This window comes from Lutzomyia longipalpis, chromosome 1, assembly GCF_024334085.1.
Source record: "Lutzomyia longipalpis isolate SR_M1_2022 chromosome 1, ASM2433408v1".
Lineage (NCBI taxonomy): Eukaryota > Metazoa > Arthropoda > Insecta > Diptera > Psychodidae > Lutzomyia > Lutzomyia longipalpis.
This window is the reverse complement of record NC_074707.1, coordinates 37,808,330-37,832,169: the sequence shown is the minus strand read 5'-3', so window position 1 is coordinate 37,832,169 and position 23,840 is coordinate 37,808,330. Positions and strand designations below refer to the sequence as shown.

The following is a 23,840-nucleotide window of genomic DNA, read 5'->3' as shown; positions in this document are numbered from 1 at the left end:
TAGCAGCCCCCGGAACTTGAGGAGCACATTTATATGAAAATCTCCTAAAACACGTCACTATAATTTAATTAATTAGTATTTCGAGGGTTATTTGTTCCACCCATAATCGGACAAATACTTTTGCTCCTTTTTTTGCTTTTTTTTCGGGCCTGATCATCAATTCATACAGTAGCGACGGTGTTAGGAGTGTTGTGTGCCAGCTGGGTTTTGAACTTGTGATTCTTTTTATGAATAATTTTTCGCGCCAATAGTGCGATCGAGAAAATCCCAAAAATTCCCATTGACCCAATCGATGTGATCCAAGTTAATCGGGCTGATATTGAAGCCCAGATCAACATTTCAAACTCCATAATCCAAAATAAAGCCTCCCGAGTGACAGCAAATCTGATTAATGAGACACTTGTTTGGATCACCACTTCTGTTTATTTGCACTATCTTCCATTTATTTTTTTGGTAGTGGTGTTGTCGCGTATTCTGGTCCAGCCGGGTTAAAGCGGAAGGTCCTTTTTAGGCGCGCGGATTTTTGTGGTAAAAATTCCAAAAGACATCCGATGAAATGGTGCGTGATGAAATAAAAAAAAAATTGTAGTAATATTGCTGGAAAATTCAAAATGCAAGCGCATGCGTATGTTTTGAGACTGTCAAAAAAGTCATCAATCAATTCCAGCCATTTTGGATTTGAACCCGTCGTTAGTGCCATACATAAACCATTCGATATTTCGGCTCAATGCTACAGCACTCTATGTACACACACAGGGGGTACATAGAGAGAGATAGCCCAAATATGAGGCTCAATAGAGACGGATGGCATTGCTACCGGGGGATATATAGGGCCATTGCAAAGTACTAGCTTTGCTATTGAATCATCTGCTGAAGCATCTCAAAGTATGCAGAATATGTTGGATATATGCTTCATATACCCCCATCTAAAAGGCATTCTAATGGCTATGTTAGATAACTTTTCGTTTTACTATAAAAGGGGGTTGGTATAGTACAACCCCGTCGCTATATCGTCATACACAATATTCTCTCTTCCATATAGAAGACTTTGATGCGATAGACTCCTATCAACTCATGCGCTGAAGTATTCTTAAGGGGGTTAGATGTACTCAAGAGGAGTTTTTGAAATAAGAAAAAATAACCAAAGAGAGAGAGAAAAAGGCCATCATATATCTTCCACGGACTAGTGAATATTCCAATGAACATTTTCTTCAAAACATTTCTCAAAATATTTTTCAACACACAGTCTGTTGCTCTCACAAGGCTCTTGTCGGGGGTTTCTTCTTTTTTTTTGGCAAAAAGGGACACCACATTGAAAAAATTTTCCCGCACAATGGGCCCTTCGAGTGTATCGACAGAATTGAATGTTGTGCGCGGAGAGAGAGACAAAGGACGATCGAGGACGCTGGAGAAAAAGTAGTTTTGTGGATGGAAATAATAGAAGAAAAAAAAAAAGAGCTGGGGGATGAAAGGTGTTCTCTCCTCTCACCCTCCTTGTACAATGCTGGGGGTTGGGTTTGTGAGAAATCGGAGACGACGCAGGAAGAGAGATCCTTTTTATGCCTTTTTAATGCATCCAATTCAATTTTTGCGCCATTGTTCACTTTTAGCTCTCTACACAACCAATGTACCTATATATAAAGCTTTTCTTTGTGCAAAGAATCTACCTCCATGCGCTGGGTCATGGAGGTGCAATGGAAAAAGAACATCGCAGCCAAATAGTTCAGAGGAGGAAACTCCTTCGTGCAATGGGGACATGGTGTCCAAAGATGATTTTTCGGGTGTATAGAGTCTGGGTCGTAAAGCAAGTTCTAAATTGCAATTTAATTACGCCGATTGTTTTGAGGCGTTGAAAGCATTTGTCAGACAAATCGACATATTATTAGAGCCATTAAAGTCATCATCAGTTGGGACGATTTTGTGGCTTTTTACCTTCACAGAAATCCACTCATTGACTTCTCTTGCTCTCGCCAGGTTGTTTGTATGCCCCCCTAAATGACACAGGGATGGCAATTTGTTTGTTGGATGACACAGAAAAAGTTAAAAACCCCAAATAACCATTATAAATCCTTAAATACCTGTACGTGCATACCATTATGTTGTATACCTCTTATTTTTATGACCACAAAAGATTTTCACCTAAAACTAAAGTCTTCACTTGAAAATTTTCTTGCTCATATTCCTCAAAAATAAGTCAGCAGGTAATTTTGCAAAATCCATGAATGGGTTAAGTTTTTAAGGGAAAAACCAAACGTTCATTGATAAATTTTTGCAAAAATGAAGCATAACTTTTGAAAGAAAAAAACTTCACTGCGTCGACAATCACATAGTTTGCATGTAAATGTCCCTTCTTCTATATAATTCGTCTCAATTACATACTGAAAACAACATAAATCTCATCGCAATGCAATAATTCATTCAACACACAAAACACAGTGCCTTGTCTATCTGATGGAAAAATCTCTTATATGGAGTCACCAGACATTGGTGTGTATTTATTTAAATACAAAATAGTTGAGAAAAAAAATGTTTCGATGAAAAAACCGGGGATTTACATAAACATCAAATTTTTTTTTCGAGAAATTTATCTGATCTCTTTGGGCTGTACTGCGGGGGATTGCAGATCGTTCCCGCGGGATTTTGTGAGATTTATTCACCGGCATTTTCGTGTCACTACCACGAGGAATCTTGGCAGTCACAACCTACCGACGGGAAGTGATGCGATTGGGTTCAAGGATGGATGTTGATATTTTACTATGTACAAACATATTTATCCTGTTTACGAGACTTTCAAATAGATTTTTCTGCAAAACAATGATGATTATGCTTTCAAAAAAAATTTTTCAAAATAATATTTATTTTTGCAAATTTGGGATTTAAAATTAAAACGAAAAATAATCCTTTGATTGAATTATTAGGATTTAATTTCATCTTCTCACATAAACTTCTTTAATGTTACCTTAAGTAGTTATAAAAATATATATTCTATTTTTTCGGTTCATTTTATGAAATGTAAAAAAGGCCATTAGGGGATGATACAGCATTTTATGCATGATTACTTTTACAGCCTGATTTTATTACTCTGCTCTGGATTTGCTTTACGACTCCTCCGTAATCCAAAGGATACACAAAAATATGAGAAACTGTAACAAAAAATTTTTTTAAAAATTATTTTTAGACATTTTTAGAATTTTTTTAAAGTTAATTCTTGATTGAAAAATTTAAATTAAATATGAGACGTTTGTTTAAAATTATTAATAGACATGTGCTGAAAAGAAAATTAATTTTTCATTAATTTACGTTCAAGCTTGATCTACTTTTTATGAAAATGAATTCTACATAATTTTAATTTCTTTCTATTTGAATGGTTTTTAAATTCATACATGCTCCTTGGTAAGAAAATTGAGCGATATTTAATGAAACGAACCTGAGTAAGAATATCGTTTTTCTTCAATGAAAATTCTAATTTACATTTATTTCTAATTTGTGTTTTTCCTATTTTTCAATTTATTTTGAATGAAATAAATCTAATTGAATAAAATCGATTTATAAAATCAAATAAAAATATTGTAGCAAATAGTTCTGTGAAAGATTTAAATTTATATTCTTGATTTGAATTATGGGTTTTTTATTTAAATGGTTTAGTTTGAAATCATGTAAAATTTTACATGAACTTTGTAGTAAAAAAAAGGAAAGATCTCTTGATATTAAAATTTTTACTTTCTAACTAGATTCTAACAGACTTTTAATAGGTTTAAAAAAAAATAATTTTAAATAAAAAATCACTCTTCTTTGAGATTAAAACTTCTTCATATATAATATTCCTTATTTCTCTAACAAAACCTTCTCTGTCGGGAGGCGCACCCAACAGGGGTTATCCTGTGCGCAAAAAAAATCCAAGGAAAAGTCGTCGACTCAGCGAGAAAAATCCATATAAAAGTGAGTGAAGACGAAAGGAAAAAAATCCATTTCCTTTTTAAATTTATCCATTATGTGGTACTCTCGGCGGGTCCCCCAATGGCCAAAAAAAAAAGAATGAGAAAAAAAGGAAAACATTACGTGTTAGTTTTTCCACCATTTTTCCTCCTACAAACTGTCGCCTTGGTGTAATTTTTTTTTCGGTGTGTTTCTCGCTCCCGCTATTTTCCTCCGCCATCATCATCTTGTATTTGGGAAGTGATGGTGGATGGAAAGAAAATATCCATTTTCCCGAAATAGCAAAAATAGTTTCGAGTCTCTAATGCACTATTTCTGTTTCCGCATCATCGAATTTCCAAAAGGAGAGACGCGCGTCTCCTTTTCCGAGACCTTCCAGCAGTGCGGCAGAAGCTCTCTTCCACTGTACATAAAACCCCCTTCAGGAAGGCATCATTAAGTGATTTATTTCTGGCACTTTTTTTCCCGGCCACCCCCGCCAACTCTTTCCACCAATCCCATGAAAATCGATGGGTGAAGGCATAGGGAAGAGGCAAAAAAAAAATTCCATTTATTTCTTTTTCTTTCCTTAATTCACCTCTTAAGTCCCTCCGCGCGATCTTGGCGCGTCTTACCCATCTCGCGGAGTTTTTCGTAACGAAATTAAACGGCGGTGTGACGTCAAACGAGAGACATTCTGTTGCGTCGCCATTTTAAAAGACGTAAATATCACTGAAAAAAGAACTTTTATAATATTTCTCGGACTTTATTTTTTTTTGCCTTCTTACTTTGCCATCAACTCCCTCGGACGGGCAAAAATAGATGGAGACAAACTAATTGGGTTTATTAGAAAAAATTTTCCGTGTATATCGTGCATTAATTTTAAAATTAACTGTCATCTCCTTCGCCCAGGTTTATTGTGCACCAGAGAATAGTTATGTTGATATTGTGAAATTTCAGTAATTATCTTGTCACCGCCATTTTGATAATTTCCACACACTCTCCGTTGGTTTTTCAGGAAAATTCATGCTTCAGAGCACTCTCACATAGATTTGACAAGATAGTACGAGATTATCTTGGCCTCTCCTATTTCAACTTCTCTCTGCGTTTTTTTTTTTCACTTCATGCTGCCCCCTCTGCCTCTTTTAGCCCCCTTTTTATTTAAAGGTAGTTGCGGAGTACGTTGCTGGAGTCATTTGAATAATTTAGAGAACATTATACTTCTCTCGCAGTTCCTTCTTTTAATTATTTCGATGGGTTTTGACTCTTCTCTGATAAGTCTTACTCCTGAACTTTTAGTTTGTTCAGTGAGAAGTGTTTAACAGGGGGCTTGCAAGTTCCAAAAGCAAGAGGAGCTTTTTCTTATTTGAATAATTTTAATATCTATTTCTAAATAATATTATTGAGCCAATTTTTTTTAAAAATAAATATTCAAAATTTTAATGAATAAAACCTGTTAAAAAATATCAAATTTTGATTAAAAAAAATGAATTTAGACTTTTGCATCATGATCATAAAAAATGTTTTTAAAAAAAATCCTAATTTTCTTAGCTACTGATTAAGGTAGTCGAAAGCCTTGGAAATTCTATGTGTTTTAAAAGTAAACTGCCTATAAAAATTCAGCTAAAAGTTACTTCCAGGCTAATTCAATTCCTTGCAGTATTTTTTTTCTTGAAAATTGAATATCCTAAAAGAATTCTTGCACGCACCTTAAGTTTACCCACTTGTCCACCCTCTGATTATTATTATTTTTTTTGTAATTTTCTTTGCCATTTGGCTGGTTTTTCAGGGGAATTCTTATGTTGTTGTTCCACCTCTTGGAACTGGACTATTGGGTGAACTGGAAACGCACATCCCAAGCTCGATCACCACTAAATCACCCATATTTATCCCCTGCGGTGAGGTACAAGACCTCAAAATGACCGTCTGTCCCGATCGAGGGCCACAGTGGTAATGGGTGCCCTGACCATCATCCACATTTTGATTCCAGAACACTGTGCCCCACCGTCCGGGCTTTTGTGTATACATAGATATATAATGTAGGATATATAGTGTTTCCAAGACAAGCTCGTTGGTTGGGCGAGAGAGATAAATGAAGTCAAAACAATTCATAGCGCAAATTAAGATATTGCATTGCATTGCAGTCATGTTAATGCAAATGACCTCTGGTTATTTTGCAATTCAAAACGAGAATGCATGAGACTTTTCCTTTTCGGTGTGTCTGTGTTCAAGTTTTAATTCGTTCTTTTTGCCTATATGGCTCTTTGCTCCCTCGCACTGCATCAATTGCTTCGGATGTCGCTCCTCACTTTGGCCAAACTCCCCTGGCCTTCGTCTCCTCGAAAACTATGTAATGCCTTGCCATGGTCAACTGGAGAGTCAATTGGAGCTTGTTTGTTTGCCATGATACTTTTGGGATTTTCTTGACACATACATAGCACACATTATATATATTAGCCGGTTGGTAGATGAAAAATCATCCCGCAAGTAATTGATTGGGGGGAAGGCAAAAAGAAGAGGCTCACACCATCAGCAAATTCCACTTGAACACCTCACTTTTGATTCTACCCAGGAGTGCCACAAAACCTGTGATGTTCGATCCAAAATTTACGCGCTGCATTCAACACGTTTGGTCACCATGCTGAATGCCAAATAAAATGTATGCAATTTATGTAGCAATGGGTACAATGTTGGCATCAAGAAGGTGGCTTAATTATTCCTCCGGTGGGGGCACGGGTGTGATGGTGATATTGGGACTCAGGCGCAGAGGAGGAATTCCATCGAATTCCGCACCATTGACGCCACTTTTTCCCGCAAAACCCATCGCGAAGGCCACAAAATATGGTAATTTGTCGCCTTTTATGCAGTCAATAGGATGTCTCTTAATTGATTCTCATTTCGTCGATCTGCGAATCCCTCTGCGCGCACCAAGTTCCCAAACAAGATTAACTCGCACTATGCACCTGCATCCCATACTACTTATTTCCTCTTCATCTCGCAACTGAAAAGGTATGGGGGGTGCATTCGGAAAAGCTCAATTTGAGACCCGGCCAAAGGAGAGATTTATATTCTGTCTAATGCTATTTAATTGATATAATTACAAAGGAGCAACAACAACCAATATGATTCCAATTCAATCCCCACATATTTCATCCGCAACCGGTGATTGTTGCATTTTCTCCTCACAGCATCCCATGCCGCACACGGGATCATCACTCGGGATCTCTCTGGATGTTCTCTGTGGAACATTATAATACCTATGTTTAATTTTAAGGCTTTGAAAATTACGCGAATGCTGAGAAATATTGAAGGAAAATTTATTTATTGAATGAAATTTTAAAAGAGTTTTTATTTGATTTTTTTTTGTTAAAGTTTACTAATAGATAGGTAGGTACCTATTGATTATTTGATCTTGAGCTTAGAATAATTCTAAATTTTCAATATATTTGTTAAAAGTTTGTCGATTGATCATAAGAAAACAGAAAATTCGCAAAAAAATAAAAATAAAAGCGAAATAATAAAAAAAATATTTTTTTTTTAATGTGAGGATCAAAAATTTCCAAAGCTTTGTTGATTAATACCTACATATATACATGTAATTTTTTTATATCTTTTTTCACATTTTTTATATTTTGTTTTTTTTTAATGCTATGATTTAAATTTTCATTATAAAAATAACTTAAAAAAAATAGAATTCATTGCATTCAAAAGATCAATTCATTAGAAAAATCTTTTGCAATTCATAAAATCTTAATTTAGTAAATAATTTAGAGTATTTAGTACCTACCTACCTATCTATATTTCTTTAATGAAAGCATAAACTCTTTTCTAATTAAGTTTGACAAAAATTCGCGTTGTTCATCCAATTAAAATTGCAGTCTTTAGGAAATCTTTAGGACGACTGCTCCAGTTGATCGGCAACTTCCCATGTTTTCCATCGCAAATCAATCAATTAATGGTGCGCAGATCGCTTTCAATGGGCAATATTTCAATTGCCTTCGTAAGCCGCGCGGAGAGTTTCTTTTCGGCTACCCATTGCGTGGTTGGTTATATAGGAAACGAGTTTCCAATGGTGGGTTCCGCGATCGCCAGCAATGTTCAAAATCATCGCCGCCGATCACGTTGATCGACATTTTGCCGCACGATCGTTATTAATACAGACATCTTCTATTTGCGGAATGTCCCAACGAGATCACATTTTCCCATTCGAGTTTCGCACGAGCACATGGTTGTATTATGTGGATCAGAATCGTGCCGTGATCATATGGGGGTGATTTTCATCATTTGCCAAGACATATGGACGCATATTGGGCAACTCACGGAGTGATCGCGCTATATGCGGTGTTGCACTCTTTTTTTTACCTTTGGGGCATTAATATGTGGCCAAGGGGGAGCTGTGAGGGGGTGGGGAGGTGCAACATGGAATAGTTATTGCATTTCATGTCAAATTGTGCAATTGTAATGCCATGTGAGCAATCTTTATACACCACAAGCCGACCAATTGAGGATCGCGCACAGTGCATTTGGGGCGTCTGTGTTAAATTTATTCAGAGAGACTCAACCAAAATCGAGACTTCCAATCAATACACCGTCTTGTGTGTTTATTCTTACCTTGACTCCAAGGTCTCTCGAGCCTGTAGTGTCTCTATTTGTATGCTTCGTCAGCTGGTGGCTATGGGACGGGAATTCTCAGAGAACCATTATAACACACAACATTTCTTTCTCTCCATATAGCTTTACTTACTTTAGTCTCCATCTTCTTATGCTTCTCTCCTACACAGCACACACTGCACATGCAATAGTAATATCCTTTTTAGTACGAACCCCCTACAAGGTTCTAAGAGAGACCACTCTCTATTTAGGATGATCCTACCCCCTGGTTCTCTGGGTCTCTGGGCCTGTATTTTTGCAAAAGAAAAATAAAAAAAAAATTAAGAAAAGAAAAAATCGCAATGTCCACCAGCCCGTGACGCGGGTAGAATCCCATGTTCTCATGCAAAGCATTAAAAATTTAACACAGAACGATATTAATGAAGGTACACAAATAGTGTGTGTAAAGAGAAAATTTATGGTGATTGTGGAAGAGAGTTGAATGGTCGACGCCCACACTTCTTTGTTGTGTCTCCTCTTCTTTGGGGTCTTCTTTGGCGTTCCTTTTATAATATGAAGTGCGAAACAAGTGTCTCATGCGAGTAGTAACAAATCACAATTTAGCATTAGATTGCCCTCATACAAATAATTCACTTTCCCCCCGCAAAACTCCCCGGGATGCTGGAAAATCTTGAGCTTTGTGGAAGGAGAATGTCCCCTAAATGCAAAATCTCTTCTTATCTTGCAGTATGATGAAAGCCTGCATGGCTACATGGATTCAGGCGCCGCTGCTGCGATGTACGACCCTCATGCTGGGCACAGGCCACCCGGACTTCAAGGGTTGCCGCCCCATCACTCCCCCCACATGAGTCATGCCGCAGCTGCCGCCTCTGTCGGCATGCACGGATACCACTCTGGCCATGGGACTCCTAGTCATGTCTCCCCAGTCGCCAACCATGTGATGGGATCCATGCCCGAGGTGCACAAACGTGATAAGGATGCTATTTATGGGTGAGTACGCTAAATTCAATTTTCCTACACATGGGTGACTCTTAAATCAAGGGATGTACATTTCGGTGGCATCCTGTACACTGCACTATGTTTATATATTCAATGATTTTAGAAAATAAGGGAAATTATTTTGGGAAACTTGGGATTTTAGGAATAAAATAAATATTAAGTCTAACTTGGAATGAATAAGAAAATCACATATGTATATATTCGAAATATTTGAAGAATATTTGAAATATTTATAACATTTTGAGAAACTTTTTTGCATTTTAACCGATAAATACTAATAGTTTAGATTAAAATAAGCTGTAAAATACGAATAAAAAGATCGATATAAAATCACAAAAACGAGACCTAAAACCGATATAAAAACTGCCTTGTTTAAGACGTTTAAGACATATAATTTTCTTGTCCAATAGCTACAATATTAATTTGGCTTTTTACGGCTCATTATCGATTTTATGGAGCTGTTATTGATAGTATATAACATAGTATTTATTTGTTGAATATTTTAGTCAAAAATAAAAGATTTTTTCTCCTAATAGTTCATTTTGTTTACAAATCCTTTTGCAATTTAAATTCATGACTTACATATAGTTAGCGCTAATAGACAAAGTCAATTACATTGATTTCTTAAGTGATTAAAAAGTCCATGAATTGAGTATAGGTTTCACTGCTAATCTGCAATTCATATCAAATTAGACTTTTGCTTTTTGCGCGTGCCCCGGATTTACATTTTTGGATTCGCAATGCAATCAGTTTCCGTTGCATGTACACCGCATAGCCCTAAAAACTCTCCCTTGGGTGGCCAATTAGGCCATCGCGACACTTCCCGCGTGTGTATATAGCATTTTCTACTGCACAAAGTCGCCAAATAGCAACATTCCTGGGTGAAAAATCTCAATAGACGATAAATGTTGGACTTGTACACATACCTATATACATATATTTTTTCCATCTTCAACAATATGTTCGAAAACTATTACAATTACAAATGACACGAAAAGCAAAGGCAATATATAGCGAGCGCAGAGCATCTGTATTGAGCTGGAAAACATTGCTTGCAAACAATACAAAATGGCAAAAAGGAGGCAATCGTCTCGCGCGCGCATTATCATAAAGAAAACAAACAAACGGATTAAATTAAATGTCAAATTTGTATTTTTTATGGAGTGAGACACGTTATTTGAAATAAATTTTTTCTTAACCTACCATCTTGCTGTATATATATATTTTTAAACTTGGCAAAAAGGAATTTGTAATTCAAATATTGTGTATGGGTTACAACTGATACACTCTGTTGATTCGATGTGCGTCTCCATGCGAAAATCGTATGCAGTGACCATCGTCTTAAGTGGGTGTTGTTGGGGTCTTTTAGATTGTGAATATAGACTCACGCGGGAATCTCATTGCGAAAATTGAGAGAGGAAGCCACAGGGGGGTAAAAGCCACCCATTCAGGTTGTTCAAGGTGATTGATAGGGAAAGCAAGAAACATTCTAAACTGTTAAACTGACAGAGCAAATATTCAAAGACTTTAAAAAAAATAGAATTTATTTTCAAAAAAAAAATTAAATCTAAATCTTAGATTCTTTTAAATAATTTAAAAATAATAAAAAAAAAACGTAATAAATTTTCTTAATTTTGGTTTAAGAAAAGGTAAAAGGTATTGGTTTAAGGTATAGATCATTTATAAAATTAATTGAATATTAATAAAGAAAAGAATTAAAATTTAAAATTAAAAAAATAACGATCTTTTTAAAGATTTCCTTTATTTGAGTTAATTTTAATCACAGCCTTCAGCACTTTCGGTAAACTGGCCATATGTTTTAACGGCTTTAAGTAAAAGATCACTCAAATACGAATCCAATTGAAATCCTTTTCTTTCGCCCAATTAGGCCTTTCTTCGCAAAGAATATAAAACATTAAGTTAAACAGAGAGTGTATGAATACAACAAAGATGCTATTTTCTTCAGGCCGAGCTCTCTTTTTTTTTCTTTATTATTAACTTTTATAAATACCTTGAGCGACAGATGTTGCCACTCTCACTGTGTTCTCTCCGAAAGGCATCATCAGGAGCAAAGACCCTTTGCGTTGTGTGGAAAAGACAAAAGTAAGCTCAATTCCGTCCAAAGACGTTTCCATTGCGCATCTGCTGGCCAAATGATAGTTGGGGATCTTTCTTTAAATCCCGAAGGCCAAGGTCCAAAAACTACCCTCTCTCTGCCATGGGATTTTATATATATTTTAATACAAAGGGTAGTTCCTATAAATGTTGAGCAAAAAAAAGATGAACGTCCCTCCTAAACGCTCAATTCAAACACCATCTTTGCGATCTTCCGTTTTTGGGACAGAGAGAAGCAATAAATGGCGGTGTTTAGTCGGGGTGTGTTTTTGTCGGCAGTTCCTTCCTCCGCATTTTAATTCATGTAATCAACTAATAGGTCCCAAGCTTCGATGTATATTATTATAAATTTGAAAAACAATTTACTACTTTTCGCCCGGGACTTTTTTGCTTGAAACTCTCTCCGCGTTGCACTTTGGCTGCTCATTTTTTTCCTACCACACATTTTGTTTGAGGGAAGGCCCACACGTTTGCCGAAAAAGTCGGACAAGGCATCAATTTGTGTGGAGAGCCCCCGAAATGAGGGAAAAAAGGTAGCAATTTTGAAATTTTCACTCAATTTGGTCTCTCTGGGGGCGCGATTTAATTATGTTAATGACGATACTATCACACTATTATTTTGCTAAATAATACATTGGGCTAGGGTGCTGCGTTCTGTTGCTGGCTCTATGTGGTTTCCTGTGCCTATATATGGGCCATTTGATGATGGCTTTAGTGGGCGAACTGCGGGTATTTTCCCGGTCTTTTTTCGCACAAATTTTTTGATTTATTGCCCTCTGCCAATGTTTTGTGGTCGATGGCGCAACATATGGCCCATACGTACTATTTACTAAAAAAAAGAATTCCTCTATTTCATCCCTCCGCCACTAACGAGAGTGTCACCGCAGTTTAGAATTAAGTATACCTATACGTTTTTTTCCCTTCAATCACGCACAATGTAAAATTCTTCGGATGATCACACTCAATCCACGCGAGATGATCCAAAATGGGCCTTTGCCAGTGAAACGATATAAAAAAGATCCGTGAAAGAATTGTTCCCGAGAATGATTTTCTTCTGACTAAATTTTCACATATATATGTAGATAATTCAGAATAAAAACCCGAACTAAGCATGCAAAGCCCACCACGAGAGGGAAAAAATGCGTATTTGAGGAGATCGCGCGATGTTAGGAAAAAAGTGATCTTCAAGTATGTAATTTACAAGATCGTGGAGGTAAAAAGCCGTGGCGGAGAAAATAAAACGATCGCGGTGCGATGGATGAAAAAAAAAACACAACATTAAAATTGAATCGACAAAAGAGAAATATGTGCCAGTCATTACCGAAAAGTAGATTTTCTTGTACAATCCAAGGAGGAGACTCTCTGGGTGCACTGACGATGCAGTCAACCATATCTCTGGTATTTGGCTTGTTTTTTTTTGGTTGTTACTTTCAACCTTCTTCGTGCCATCCACTTCTTGCGCGATGGTGACGTCAATCGAATCTGACAGTGATCACCCACAAATCAAAAATCTGCGCAACTTAATCCGCAGCATCGTGAGGCTTTTTTTTCGCGTCTTCTTCTTATTTTCAAACAGCAGCATAATACCGCAGCGTAGCACTAAATGGGGAGACCCCCTAGCCTGGTTTGTTGCAAATTGCAAACACAAAACACTTGTCGAACATTTTATTATGTTTGGTGCTTATTTATGCCACACTGCCCGTATATATTTATGATATTCCAAACAATTTTTCGTCTTTTCTCGCACTTTTTCACTGCCACGCGAGAAATCACCGCGCGCAACCCATCCAGGTTGTTGTATACGTTCACGCCAAGACATTCCACAAGAGAACATCACTTTATTTGACTATATCGATAGGATTATTTGCATAAAATGCTAAACAGTTATATGTCATTTTCATTATTCAGCCGATTATATTGAGAGAAAAAAAAACATACACAACAACATATTTGCATTTGCATGCGGGGATTTATGCAACGGTTTAGATTCTTGAGGGAAAGCTCAGGCATTTTTCCATCAACGGTCCATCATGGCTGTCGACAGGGGTTTTCAATGCTAAATGACGAGAAATTAAGCATTATGCCAATCCACCTGGTCAACGCCTGGGAATCCGCGCGCCTGTTTTACAGCCCACCTTATCGGAAATAGCTATTCACACACCGCTGTAGGAAATATGAATACGATAGGTGGGAGACTTTATTGCCATTAGTTTTTTTTGAAACATGGAATTGCGATAGAAAAAAATGTCACCTAATTGTTTCGGGGGAGGTGTGTACATAAAGTTCTTTTTTGCTGAGTGAGCTTAGAAGCGTGAAGATTAGGAGATTTCTTTTTATGGAAAAACCGGAAATACATATTTCCTCCGAAAGTTGATTTTTTCAAAAAAAAAGTTGTCAAGAAAAAAAAATTTTGAGGGACAAATTAGACTAGATTAGATTTATTTAATTTTAAAAGAAAACTCCTTTTTTTTAAATTATTTTATCAACAGGATTAACACAAAGTATACAAACTATACGAAGCTGTACGTAAAAACAACTTTTTTTAAAATAAATTTTTATTATTTTTTTGTTAGGAGTACATTTAAAATTCTTTCTTTTTTTAATCTTAATTAAATTAAGAAATTAAACCAAAAACATATTTTATTTAACTTATGAAAATAATTCTAAAAATAGTTTCTAGCTTCATTCTTAAATCCTGGTTTAATTTTTTTAAAAGGGGTTCGCAGAGATATTTAATATTGGTTAAAAACTATTCTTAAAGATTTATCAAATAAATTAGACGTGATTGTTAAAGAGTTAACCCATATTTGAAGTTATAAAATAAATTATTAGAAATATGCTTCAGTTTTAAATTTATTCTGCTTAAAATTTTGAGAAATTCCGTTCAAGACGTGAAGATTTAAATATTAATTCAAGTAGATTATACAGAGATCAAGTCAATTGTATACTATGAAGCAATAAATTCTCCCTTCTGTTAATCTTAAGAACCTCTTTTCGAGTGCGCACACAGCGCTCCCCCCACAAATAAAAGAGAAAGAAAAGCTCAAATACAGCCCATGGCGGGAAGTGCGTTTTCTCTGGGGCAACTTTACCGTCGGTAGCTGCGAAGGTGCGTCTGGGTGTTTTATAGCCCAAATAAACTCTGGCGGCTGTTGGGAAGTTGTTGTCTCAGTTTGAGGGCCTCTTCACGCGCCGAAATGACATATTTTTCCCACTTCCAGAAGCCCCCACATCAATGCAGGAAGATTTCCCTGTGCCCGGTGGATGGGTCGCTCTCTGTAAATAAATTGTACGTGTGCGTTGTCCAAATAGGTTCTTCGTGTAAACATCCCTCTCCAAGCCCATTGCTGGTGACAAGTTTTTGGGGCTATATACAAAAATTCCGTGCTCACAAAGTGAGAAACAATAAACTCGGGCTGTGTGTGTGTGCAAAGGAAAATGACGTGGCGCATTTTATTCCTTATCATGGGGGTTGGAAAAATCAACCCCTAGGGCAATGTACACACACACATTTTCGGGGGGTTCTTTTTTCTGTATAGGTGGGGCATTTAATTTCCCATTAATTGTGAATGAAAATTTTTTGACAAAGAACCTAAAGCAAATTGTTAATCGATTTTTTTTTCAAGAGAGTATAAAATAATATTTTACACAGTGAGGTGCAAAAATGAACAATTTGAGCATGTTGGAAATTTATGTATAAGATGGGAGGGAGAGAATTGTACATAAAAAGGAATTGGGGAGAATTTTGGAGAGCCGTCGGTGAGTTGGGTCATGGGCACAATGTGTGGAAGGTACACTGTGAGAAATGGTACGCTGAGAGTGGGTTGAATGAGTCGTGCGGTGCTCCACTTTTGCAGTACTGCGCTCGCGCCAGAGCAAAATATTTTAATTGTAACAAAGTGCTCTTTAATTGCCACCCAATTTAAATTAGTTGCTATATACTTAATAGATACTACATGATGTGTGTGGTATGGTATTGCAAAGCACTAAATGATCATGTTCGATCTATCGTTGCAGACACCCCCTGTTCCCGCTGCTGGCACTTATATTTGAAAAGTGTGAATTAGCAACATGTACACCTCGAGATCCCGGCGTCCAAAGTGGTGATGTCTGCTCGTCAGAATCATTCAATGAGGATATCACAATTTTCAGTAAACAGGTAAGATCAATATTGGCTTATGATTGACATGGGGCACACAGGAGGGGGGCAACTCCTTCAGGAAATGTCAGACACCCCCTCAAAAAAAAAAAAAAAATCTGAGAGCAAGAGAGAAAAATTTTCAGATAAATTGTTTTCCATTCGTGCTCCTGCCCGGTGCAATGCACGATGTTTGCATATTGTTGTAATTCCAAAATTTCTATCAACATTTTTGCCGTGACCCCGTGTATAGTAGGGGAGAAGCCCAGAAGTTTGTACGTTGACATGCCATGGCATTCCCCCCATCAAAAATAAACTAAAAAAGAGAAAAGACCCACAAAAAATGACACGAACTAGTTGAGGAGTTTGTTATCAGACGGCTATAAATGTACATAAAAAGATAAATATACAAAAAAAAATTTCAAGAAGCCATATTCAACTATATTTGGGTCTGATAAGATTTGAGGAAGGTACACATATAAAGTAGCTCCATCCCGTGTGTAATTTAGACGCACTCAGTAAATATAGGGCCCTTAATCATAAATGACTCTGTGTGAAGAATATGACAGATGAACCCTTCGTTGTTTTTCTTTTTTTTTCGCCTCCTCGCTTTTTTATTCTCTCTCCTAGAGCTCTGGAATGCCAAAGACATTTCTAGAGGAGAAACAAGAGGAGCGAGAGAAAAAAAAAACCTCACATAATTCACTTGGGGAGAGAGAAAAAAATCCATTCTCGAGAACATGACTTTTATTTCAATTTAATTAACAATCCCTTTCGTCTCGTGATTATTTATAACTTCTCAACCCGTTGAAATTTGAAATCAATTCTCGGAGACGCATACACACAGCTGGGACAAACCCTCCCTCTAACGCAATACAATTTTTCACCCTCATCTGCACCCTCTCACAGGGAGTGAATAAAACACGATCAGTGCGCTATTGTGTGGCTGTGATTGATGCTCTGTTATTATCACACTTTCAATTGACAAATGCCATTTTTTGGGTGCTATGTAAGCAAAAGTCTGGAGTCTGGAATAAAATTAGCTGTATTTTATTTAAAAATAAAAATCAAAAGTGGTCTTGAATGACAAATGTCACATTTGACATTGACATTGACAGGATAGTTAGTCTTCTGTCACATTACTTCAGCCATTGCAAATAAAAGAATTCTTGTGCAAGGCTTCAAAGAATAACATGTAGAATGGTTTGCAAGTGAGAATTTAGTTAGTTTGTAATTATTTCTGACAGTGTTCTGTATACATTTTACGCAAACTGTCATTTGATCTGTCAAACTGACAGTTATAATTAACTTTTCAAATTAAATTTAAACAGATTTTCATTATTTAAATAATTCTTAACTTTTTTGTTTAACAAAACAGAGTAGTCTTTTACAATGTTGTTTTAATTGACAGATAGTTTTTGACATTAGTTAAACGTCAGTGTCACAATTCTAAATTTAAAGCTGAATTTGGATAAGATGTTGGCCCCTCAAATTAAATTTTTTAAACTGATTTTTTGATGACTGTATCCACAAATTTAGGTTCAAAGGCATTCGATGAGTGTTTCAATGGAATTTTTCACAATTTTCTTGTTCACTAACACTCGAAAGAATTTAATTTTCGCCACCTTATCGCGTCATCTTATCACTCAAGAAAAAAAGTTGTTACCGTGTATTAAAGTCTATTACAACGACTCACTGTTTTTTCGACTGAATGAGCCACCTTCTTTTTTGTACCTACTCTGAATTTCTTTGTACAGAGAAGTAAAGAAGATCTTTTGGGGCCTATGAAGGAACTATGGTTGTAGCCTGGAAGCAACATAAATACATATATTCAGTGTGGATGCAAGAAGATGGTGCGAGGAAACATGAAAAAGAGTATGTTGGGAGAAAAACCAAAAATTGGTCCCATATGACGAACACATTCTCCGTTGGCGTGGAGATGAAAATTTTCATTTTATAAATTTAATATTATATTTTTAGCCGTGGTGCCTACCAAAATAAACCCAAATGAAGTGGCATTCTCGGGATATACACATCCACTGACAACGAGAGCAACAACACAAAACATGACAAATATAAATGCGTTTTTGTACCACACTTCGGAATAATTTGAGTGGATTTCTCAGTCCCAAAAGTGTTGATGACATTTTTGGCTGTGTTTCTCGTCTTTTTGAGTATCCCTCCCCGTGGTCTCTCTCCTTTTAGTGCATCCACCACACAACAACATATATGTAGTGAGATCTTCCACAGTGCTTCTCGTGGAAATGTCTCTCACAGAAATACTCGCATCCACACATTCCAACATCTATGAACATTTTTCTCCACTCCAAAAGATCTTGTTTCTCAGATTTCGTTGATGAGGCTGGACCAAAAAGACATTTTCCTGGCGCATTGCTCTTCTTATTAGAGTCTGGATATACATGTATTTTTTGGAGGGAAGTTGTTAATTTATTACGTGTACTTAAATTGTAATTAAAATATTTTACACGGTTCAATGAACTTTCTTTGTAAACAAAAATAGTTATGAATGAATAAATCCGTTTGTTTTTAGAATTTTCAGTTGTGGATTATAATTTGCAAATTATGAATTGACAGCTCATATTTGACACAAGTTCTATATTGACAGATGTCAAAAAATTAAATGTCAAGAATGATATTAGGTTTACCTTTGTATCATTTTATTTCCTTAATAATAATTTTATTTTTTTTTTCAAAAGAAAATAAAATAATAAAAGTAAAAAATTGACAGAAAAATGACAGATATTAGATGTTTTTTTACACGTCTCATGGATGTAAAATGAAATGAAATGAAATGAAATGTAAAATATTTAGCTTAAAACTACAATAAAGAAAATTCTTCCAAAGCCCATGCCTTAAGTGCGCCTAATGCTAACGAAATTCGATAAATTGGAGAAGATGGTGATGTTTGTGAGGTAAATAAGTGTGATGGTGGCGGTCTCAATTTGCATTTTGGCGGGATTAGGTATGAGGAACATTTTAGAGATGCCAATGGTGCATCTTGTTACTTCTCAGATGGAGCGCGGGACAAAAACCATGGGATAAGATTAAATGTCGAATTGATGATGATTGCACTTCCACTTCGCCTCTTGGCAAATTCTCACAGTTGCACACCACCAGTGCAAATGATCGAGTAATGACAATAATTCCACTTTCGTGAAAATAATTACCCGCTGACAGCCCACTCGCGCGATTTCCATCAGATTAAATCACTCGCACATACCAACAATTTTCAATTTCATTCGGCTTTATGACGCTGATTATTATTATTCGTCTTGGCTAATATGACAACCGGAGCCCTCCCACTTTGGCTAATGCGTGGACACGCGGGAATTGCTTGTCACTCTCTGCGGCGCTTTTGGACAACCCGGGTCGGCTATGCATAATTACAACTGACCACAGCATCTCTTCGGGGCGCGCAGCTTTGCCGCCATTTAGCGCACCTAATCGGTGTCACATAGAGATTTCTATGCACGTTCCCCAAGAACATTGTCAAAAATTCCTCACCTCAGAGCAAGAAGATGATCCCAGCCATGACGACTCTGAGTGGTTCAGGCAGGAATTAAATTTAGAAAAAATCCTAATTATTCCCACATATTTTATTTGTTTCGCCATGATTCCTCTCCTGCGGATCCAGCGAAAAAATTCTTTCTATAACCCCAACATCACTTCAACTTATTTTTCTTTTCACGGTTCTTCCTCTTCTCCTTCGAAACCACTCTTCCCCGGGGAGTGTGAGAAAAGAACATAAAATTCGAGGTGAGCACATAAAGTCTTATCTCAAATAACTCAAATTTCATTGAGTTCTCGCACTGGAGTCCATTTGTTGGTGAGAGCGAGATGAAAAATCCACCGTGTCAGATAGGTTTTTTTTCTTCTTCTCCGTATACCTCAGTTTATTCTTTACATTTTGGGGAAAGCAATAGAACTCGCACGAAGAGAAAGAATTGACTATATAGTGAGAAATATTTACGATTTCCCAAATGTCTTGTATCTCCCAATTTTTATTTCCATATGATTGAAAACATTCAATTTTTCGGTGATTTCCTCCAATTTCTCCCACCCTGCCGTGCCTAAATGGGTGCCATGAGCTACCTCCTTAGACATTTTATGGTCGAATTTTATCAATGTTATCAATATGTGAGTTTGTTTATTTGTTGATTTCCACCTTTTACGCTTTTACAACCTTTTTATACGCCTATTTGCTTTTATTACGGGATTTTCTACGTCAAGGGGATTCAACGTAAGATTTGACACAGATAATTTGACAATGATGTTGGTAATGTTATGGAAATTTAAATTAATAATTGCCGTTGAGCGTTTTATTTTGATGTAATTTTGTAGGTAATTTTAATTTGCTAAATGAAATATTTATGTTATAACGTCTATTGTGACAAGAAGTAAAATTAACTGTCAAACTTAACATTATAAACTGTCAATTTTATAAAAGTCAATTTTGTCATGTAATTTTATGTCAAATTTTATTTTGAATTCTTTATTCTCTTCCTCAAAAAAAAAAGTATTGGAGTATTATTATGGTAATTAATATCTGTCAAAATCGTAATAACTGTCAAACTGTTGATCTGTCATTTCTTATACGTCATTTATATGAGTCGTTATGGGTCCTTAGACTTCATATCCATATTTTTTCTAAGATTTTAATAATTTTCTTTGAATTAAGTAAGAGAATTTGAATTTTAGCTTAAATCCATCTCGCGAGATTTTTTTTCTGTAAACAAGAAATTTTCTTTCCGGTAAATGGAGTACCGTGACACTTCCCCATGTGGCGTATAGTGAGACTTAATGAAGAATTGTAGGATGTGTGTTGGCAATATTGGGGCCTCTCGGAGAATCATGGGTGCTGACAGAAATACGAACAAGTCTCGATGACAGACACTTTCCGTGTGTGTTTCACATTCACAACACCCAACATCAACACAATTGTCCCAAAAGAACAACACACCGGAATCGTTTGCCACCCTCGAAATTTTTGCGCCTCACCATCCCACTTACACTACCCGTCAAAAGTTTCCGGGCAAGCAAAAATGGGGTATTTTTGAAGGCAAATTTTAAGTGGCTATATCTTCGGCTGTGATTAACCGATTTTCAAAAATTTACCAGTTTTGGAAAGGTACATTTCTCACCTTTCCAAACCTGGTAAATTTTTGAAAATCGGTCAACCTGTTATTTCTTGGCAGCCATTTTGGTAAACCTAGGCAAAAGTATTTTTCTCACAATTTTACAAATTTTCACTTTGACCTTTTGCATCTCGGCCGCTAGTGCACCGATTTTAATAAATAGATAGTCGTTGGAAAGGTAATTTAATTCCCTTTCCAAATCTGGTAAATTTTTGAAAATCGGTCAAGCGGTACGGTCGTGGCAGCCATTTTAGTGAACCATAGTGAAAAAATACACTTTTGTCTATATCTCAGCTTGTGGTTGACCGATTTGAACAAACTCGGATTCAAATGGTAGCTAATCATGTCCCCTAACTTTTAAAAAAAAATTCATCTCGATCCGTCACGTGGTTCTTTTTTAATGTTTTTTTTATGTGATACCCTTATGTTACAAATAGGGTACCATAACTTCATTCGTTGACCATTTAATTTTTATAAGTTACACTTGGCCCAAATTTCATCAAAATTAAAAGTAGACATTATTATCTAACTTTTAAAAAAAATTTCACTCAAATCCATCAAGGGGTTCTCCTGTAATGTCATTTTTTGTGAAGCTATGCGCGATTTTTGGGTTAAAATTTGGCAATTCGGCTCAACCAATCTATGGGCCCTGGAGTGTAATTTGACTCAAACCCTTGTTAAATCGGTTTAAAAATGTTAGTAATGATGTTCTGGACCTTGTTTTGACTCATTTTTTTCTATTTAATTAAAAAAAAATTGATGATTTTTCACCCAAAATCTTCATTTTGACCACCTCAAGAGCCACAATATGAGTATTAGCAGATTTCAAGTTATAAATTTAATAATTTTATTTAATTTCAAATCCCAATGGCATAACAATATAAAATAAGGTCAAGGATGTTTGTACAAAGATTTTGATTACAATTTGGGTCATCATTTGGTGGGGGGAGGGGGGGCAGAATAGTAGAAAGTCAAAAATCGCGCATAGCTTCACAAAAAATGATATTACAGGAGAACCCCTTGATGGATTTGAGTGAAATTTTTTTTAAAAGTTAGATAATAATGTCTACTTTTAATTTTGATGAAATTTGGGCTAAGTGTAACTTATAAAAATTAAATGGTCAACGAATGAAGTTATGGTACCTTATTTGAAACATAAGGGTATCACATAAAAAAACATTAAAAAAGAACCACGTGACGGATCGAGATGAATTTTTTTTAAAAGTTAGGGGACATGATTAGCTACCATTTGAATCCGAGTTTGTTCAAATCGGTCAACCACAAGCTGAGATATAGACAAAAGTGTATTTTTTCACTATGGTTCACTAAAATGGCTGCCACGACCGTACCGCTTGACCGATTTTCAAAAATTTACCAGATTTGGAAAGGGAATTAAATTACCTTTCCAACGACTATCTATTTATTAAAATCGGTGCACTAGCGGCCGAGATGCAAAAGGTCAAAGTGAAAATTTGTAAAATTGTGAGAAAAATACTTTTGCCTAGGTTTACCAAAATGGCTGCCAAGAAATAACGGGTTGACCGATTTTCAAAAATTTACCAGGTTTGGAAAGGTGAGAAATGTACCTTTCCAAAACTGGTAAATTTTTGAAAATCGGTTAATCACAGCCGAAGATATAGCCACTTAAAATTTGCCTTAAAAAATACCCCATTTTTGCTTGCCCGGAAACTTTTGACGGGTAGTGTATATGTATGGCACTTTTGATTCATGACCATGTGAACTTCTTTTTTTCCTCCCGCGGTCGCATTCGACCACATCGTGCCCAAGATCAACAAATCATCTTTAGGAATTTCCAAACATGCTCTCAAAATGGTTTTCTTATGCGCAACACACGATATAGGGTCCATTGCAAGCAAGGAAGTCGCGTGGGTTTAGAGAGAATCCTTTTTGTTTGCCATATTTAGTTTTGTTTATAGACTTCTGGGCTTCTCCCCCCAACTCCTTGTGGAAATGGAGGTAAATAATCAAATTTCTTCATTTTTTTCTACCATAAAAAAGATTTTCAATCGGAAGCGTCACCACGTGGCCATAATCGAATATGGTAATACCACGCAATGTTAGGCCGGCTCTCCCCCCATCTCCAACTATCCAACTATACACAGGAACCCCATCTATTTTGGCAATCAAATATCTCCTCTTCCTCGTGGGCGCCACACCGAAAATAGAAACATTTTTGTATGCCTTCATTAATTAAAAAGCATTATGGTTGAGCGGATTGGGTAAACAAATGGAGATTTTGTAGACGAAATCAATTAGACGCATTGAATTACTATATTTATTTTTATAGGAAATTTATTGGGTGTGTTACACACTCAAGCCCGTCCGATCTTCCCGAGAAATGCGCGCCTTAGTGGCCAATTCGATTGGGGTTCTAAGCAATTGCCACAATTTTCTAAATAATAAATATATAGGACAAGCCATGTTCGGGTTAGATAAACACTCATTTGTCTTACCCTAAACCAATAAATGTTTGGAAAGCACTGAGAAGTCAATTTGGAGGCTTTTTTTTCATTCTGCCTCCTTTCCTAAACATGGCTCAGGAAACAGATGCAAAATGAGACAGAAATATCTGATGATGATCTTGTTGGGAATGTCTATGGGTTTGAATATGTTTTAAAAATTTAAAATTTAAAAATCTTTCACCCCAATATGGGTATGTCTGTGTTATTTTATACTCAAGAGGGTTGTCAGTCCAACAAACAATTGACTTGTTTTATTATTTAAAAGTAGGAAGTCTTTATTATTTTAAAAATCGCGATCCCTTGAATTCAGCGATGTTTTGCTTTATAAAAAAGTTAAAAAAAATCTTTTGAAATAATTTATATTCTTGGACATAAAAAAAGAATTTAAAAAAGTAGACTTAGAATCTTATCTAGGTCAATCAA

At 36.2% G+C, this 23,840-nt stretch overlaps 1 protein-coding gene across 3 annotated transcripts in view; it reads left to right on the top strand.

The window, feature by feature from the left end:
- Window positions 1-23,840, top strand: part of LOC129787177 (homeobox protein homothorax) — an 80,693-nt gene that overhangs the window by 2,202 nt on the left and 54,651 nt on the right. For all 3 annotated transcript variants that reach the window (XM_055822537.1, XM_055822539.1, XM_055822538.1), the window contains exons 2-3: window positions 9,254-9,516; window positions 15,658-15,799. In XM_055822537.1, the coding sequence (XP_055678512.1) occupies window positions 9,254-9,516; window positions 15,658-15,799 (405 nt within the window). The remainder of the gene's footprint in view (window positions 1-9,253; window positions 9,517-15,657; window positions 15,800-23,840) is intronic.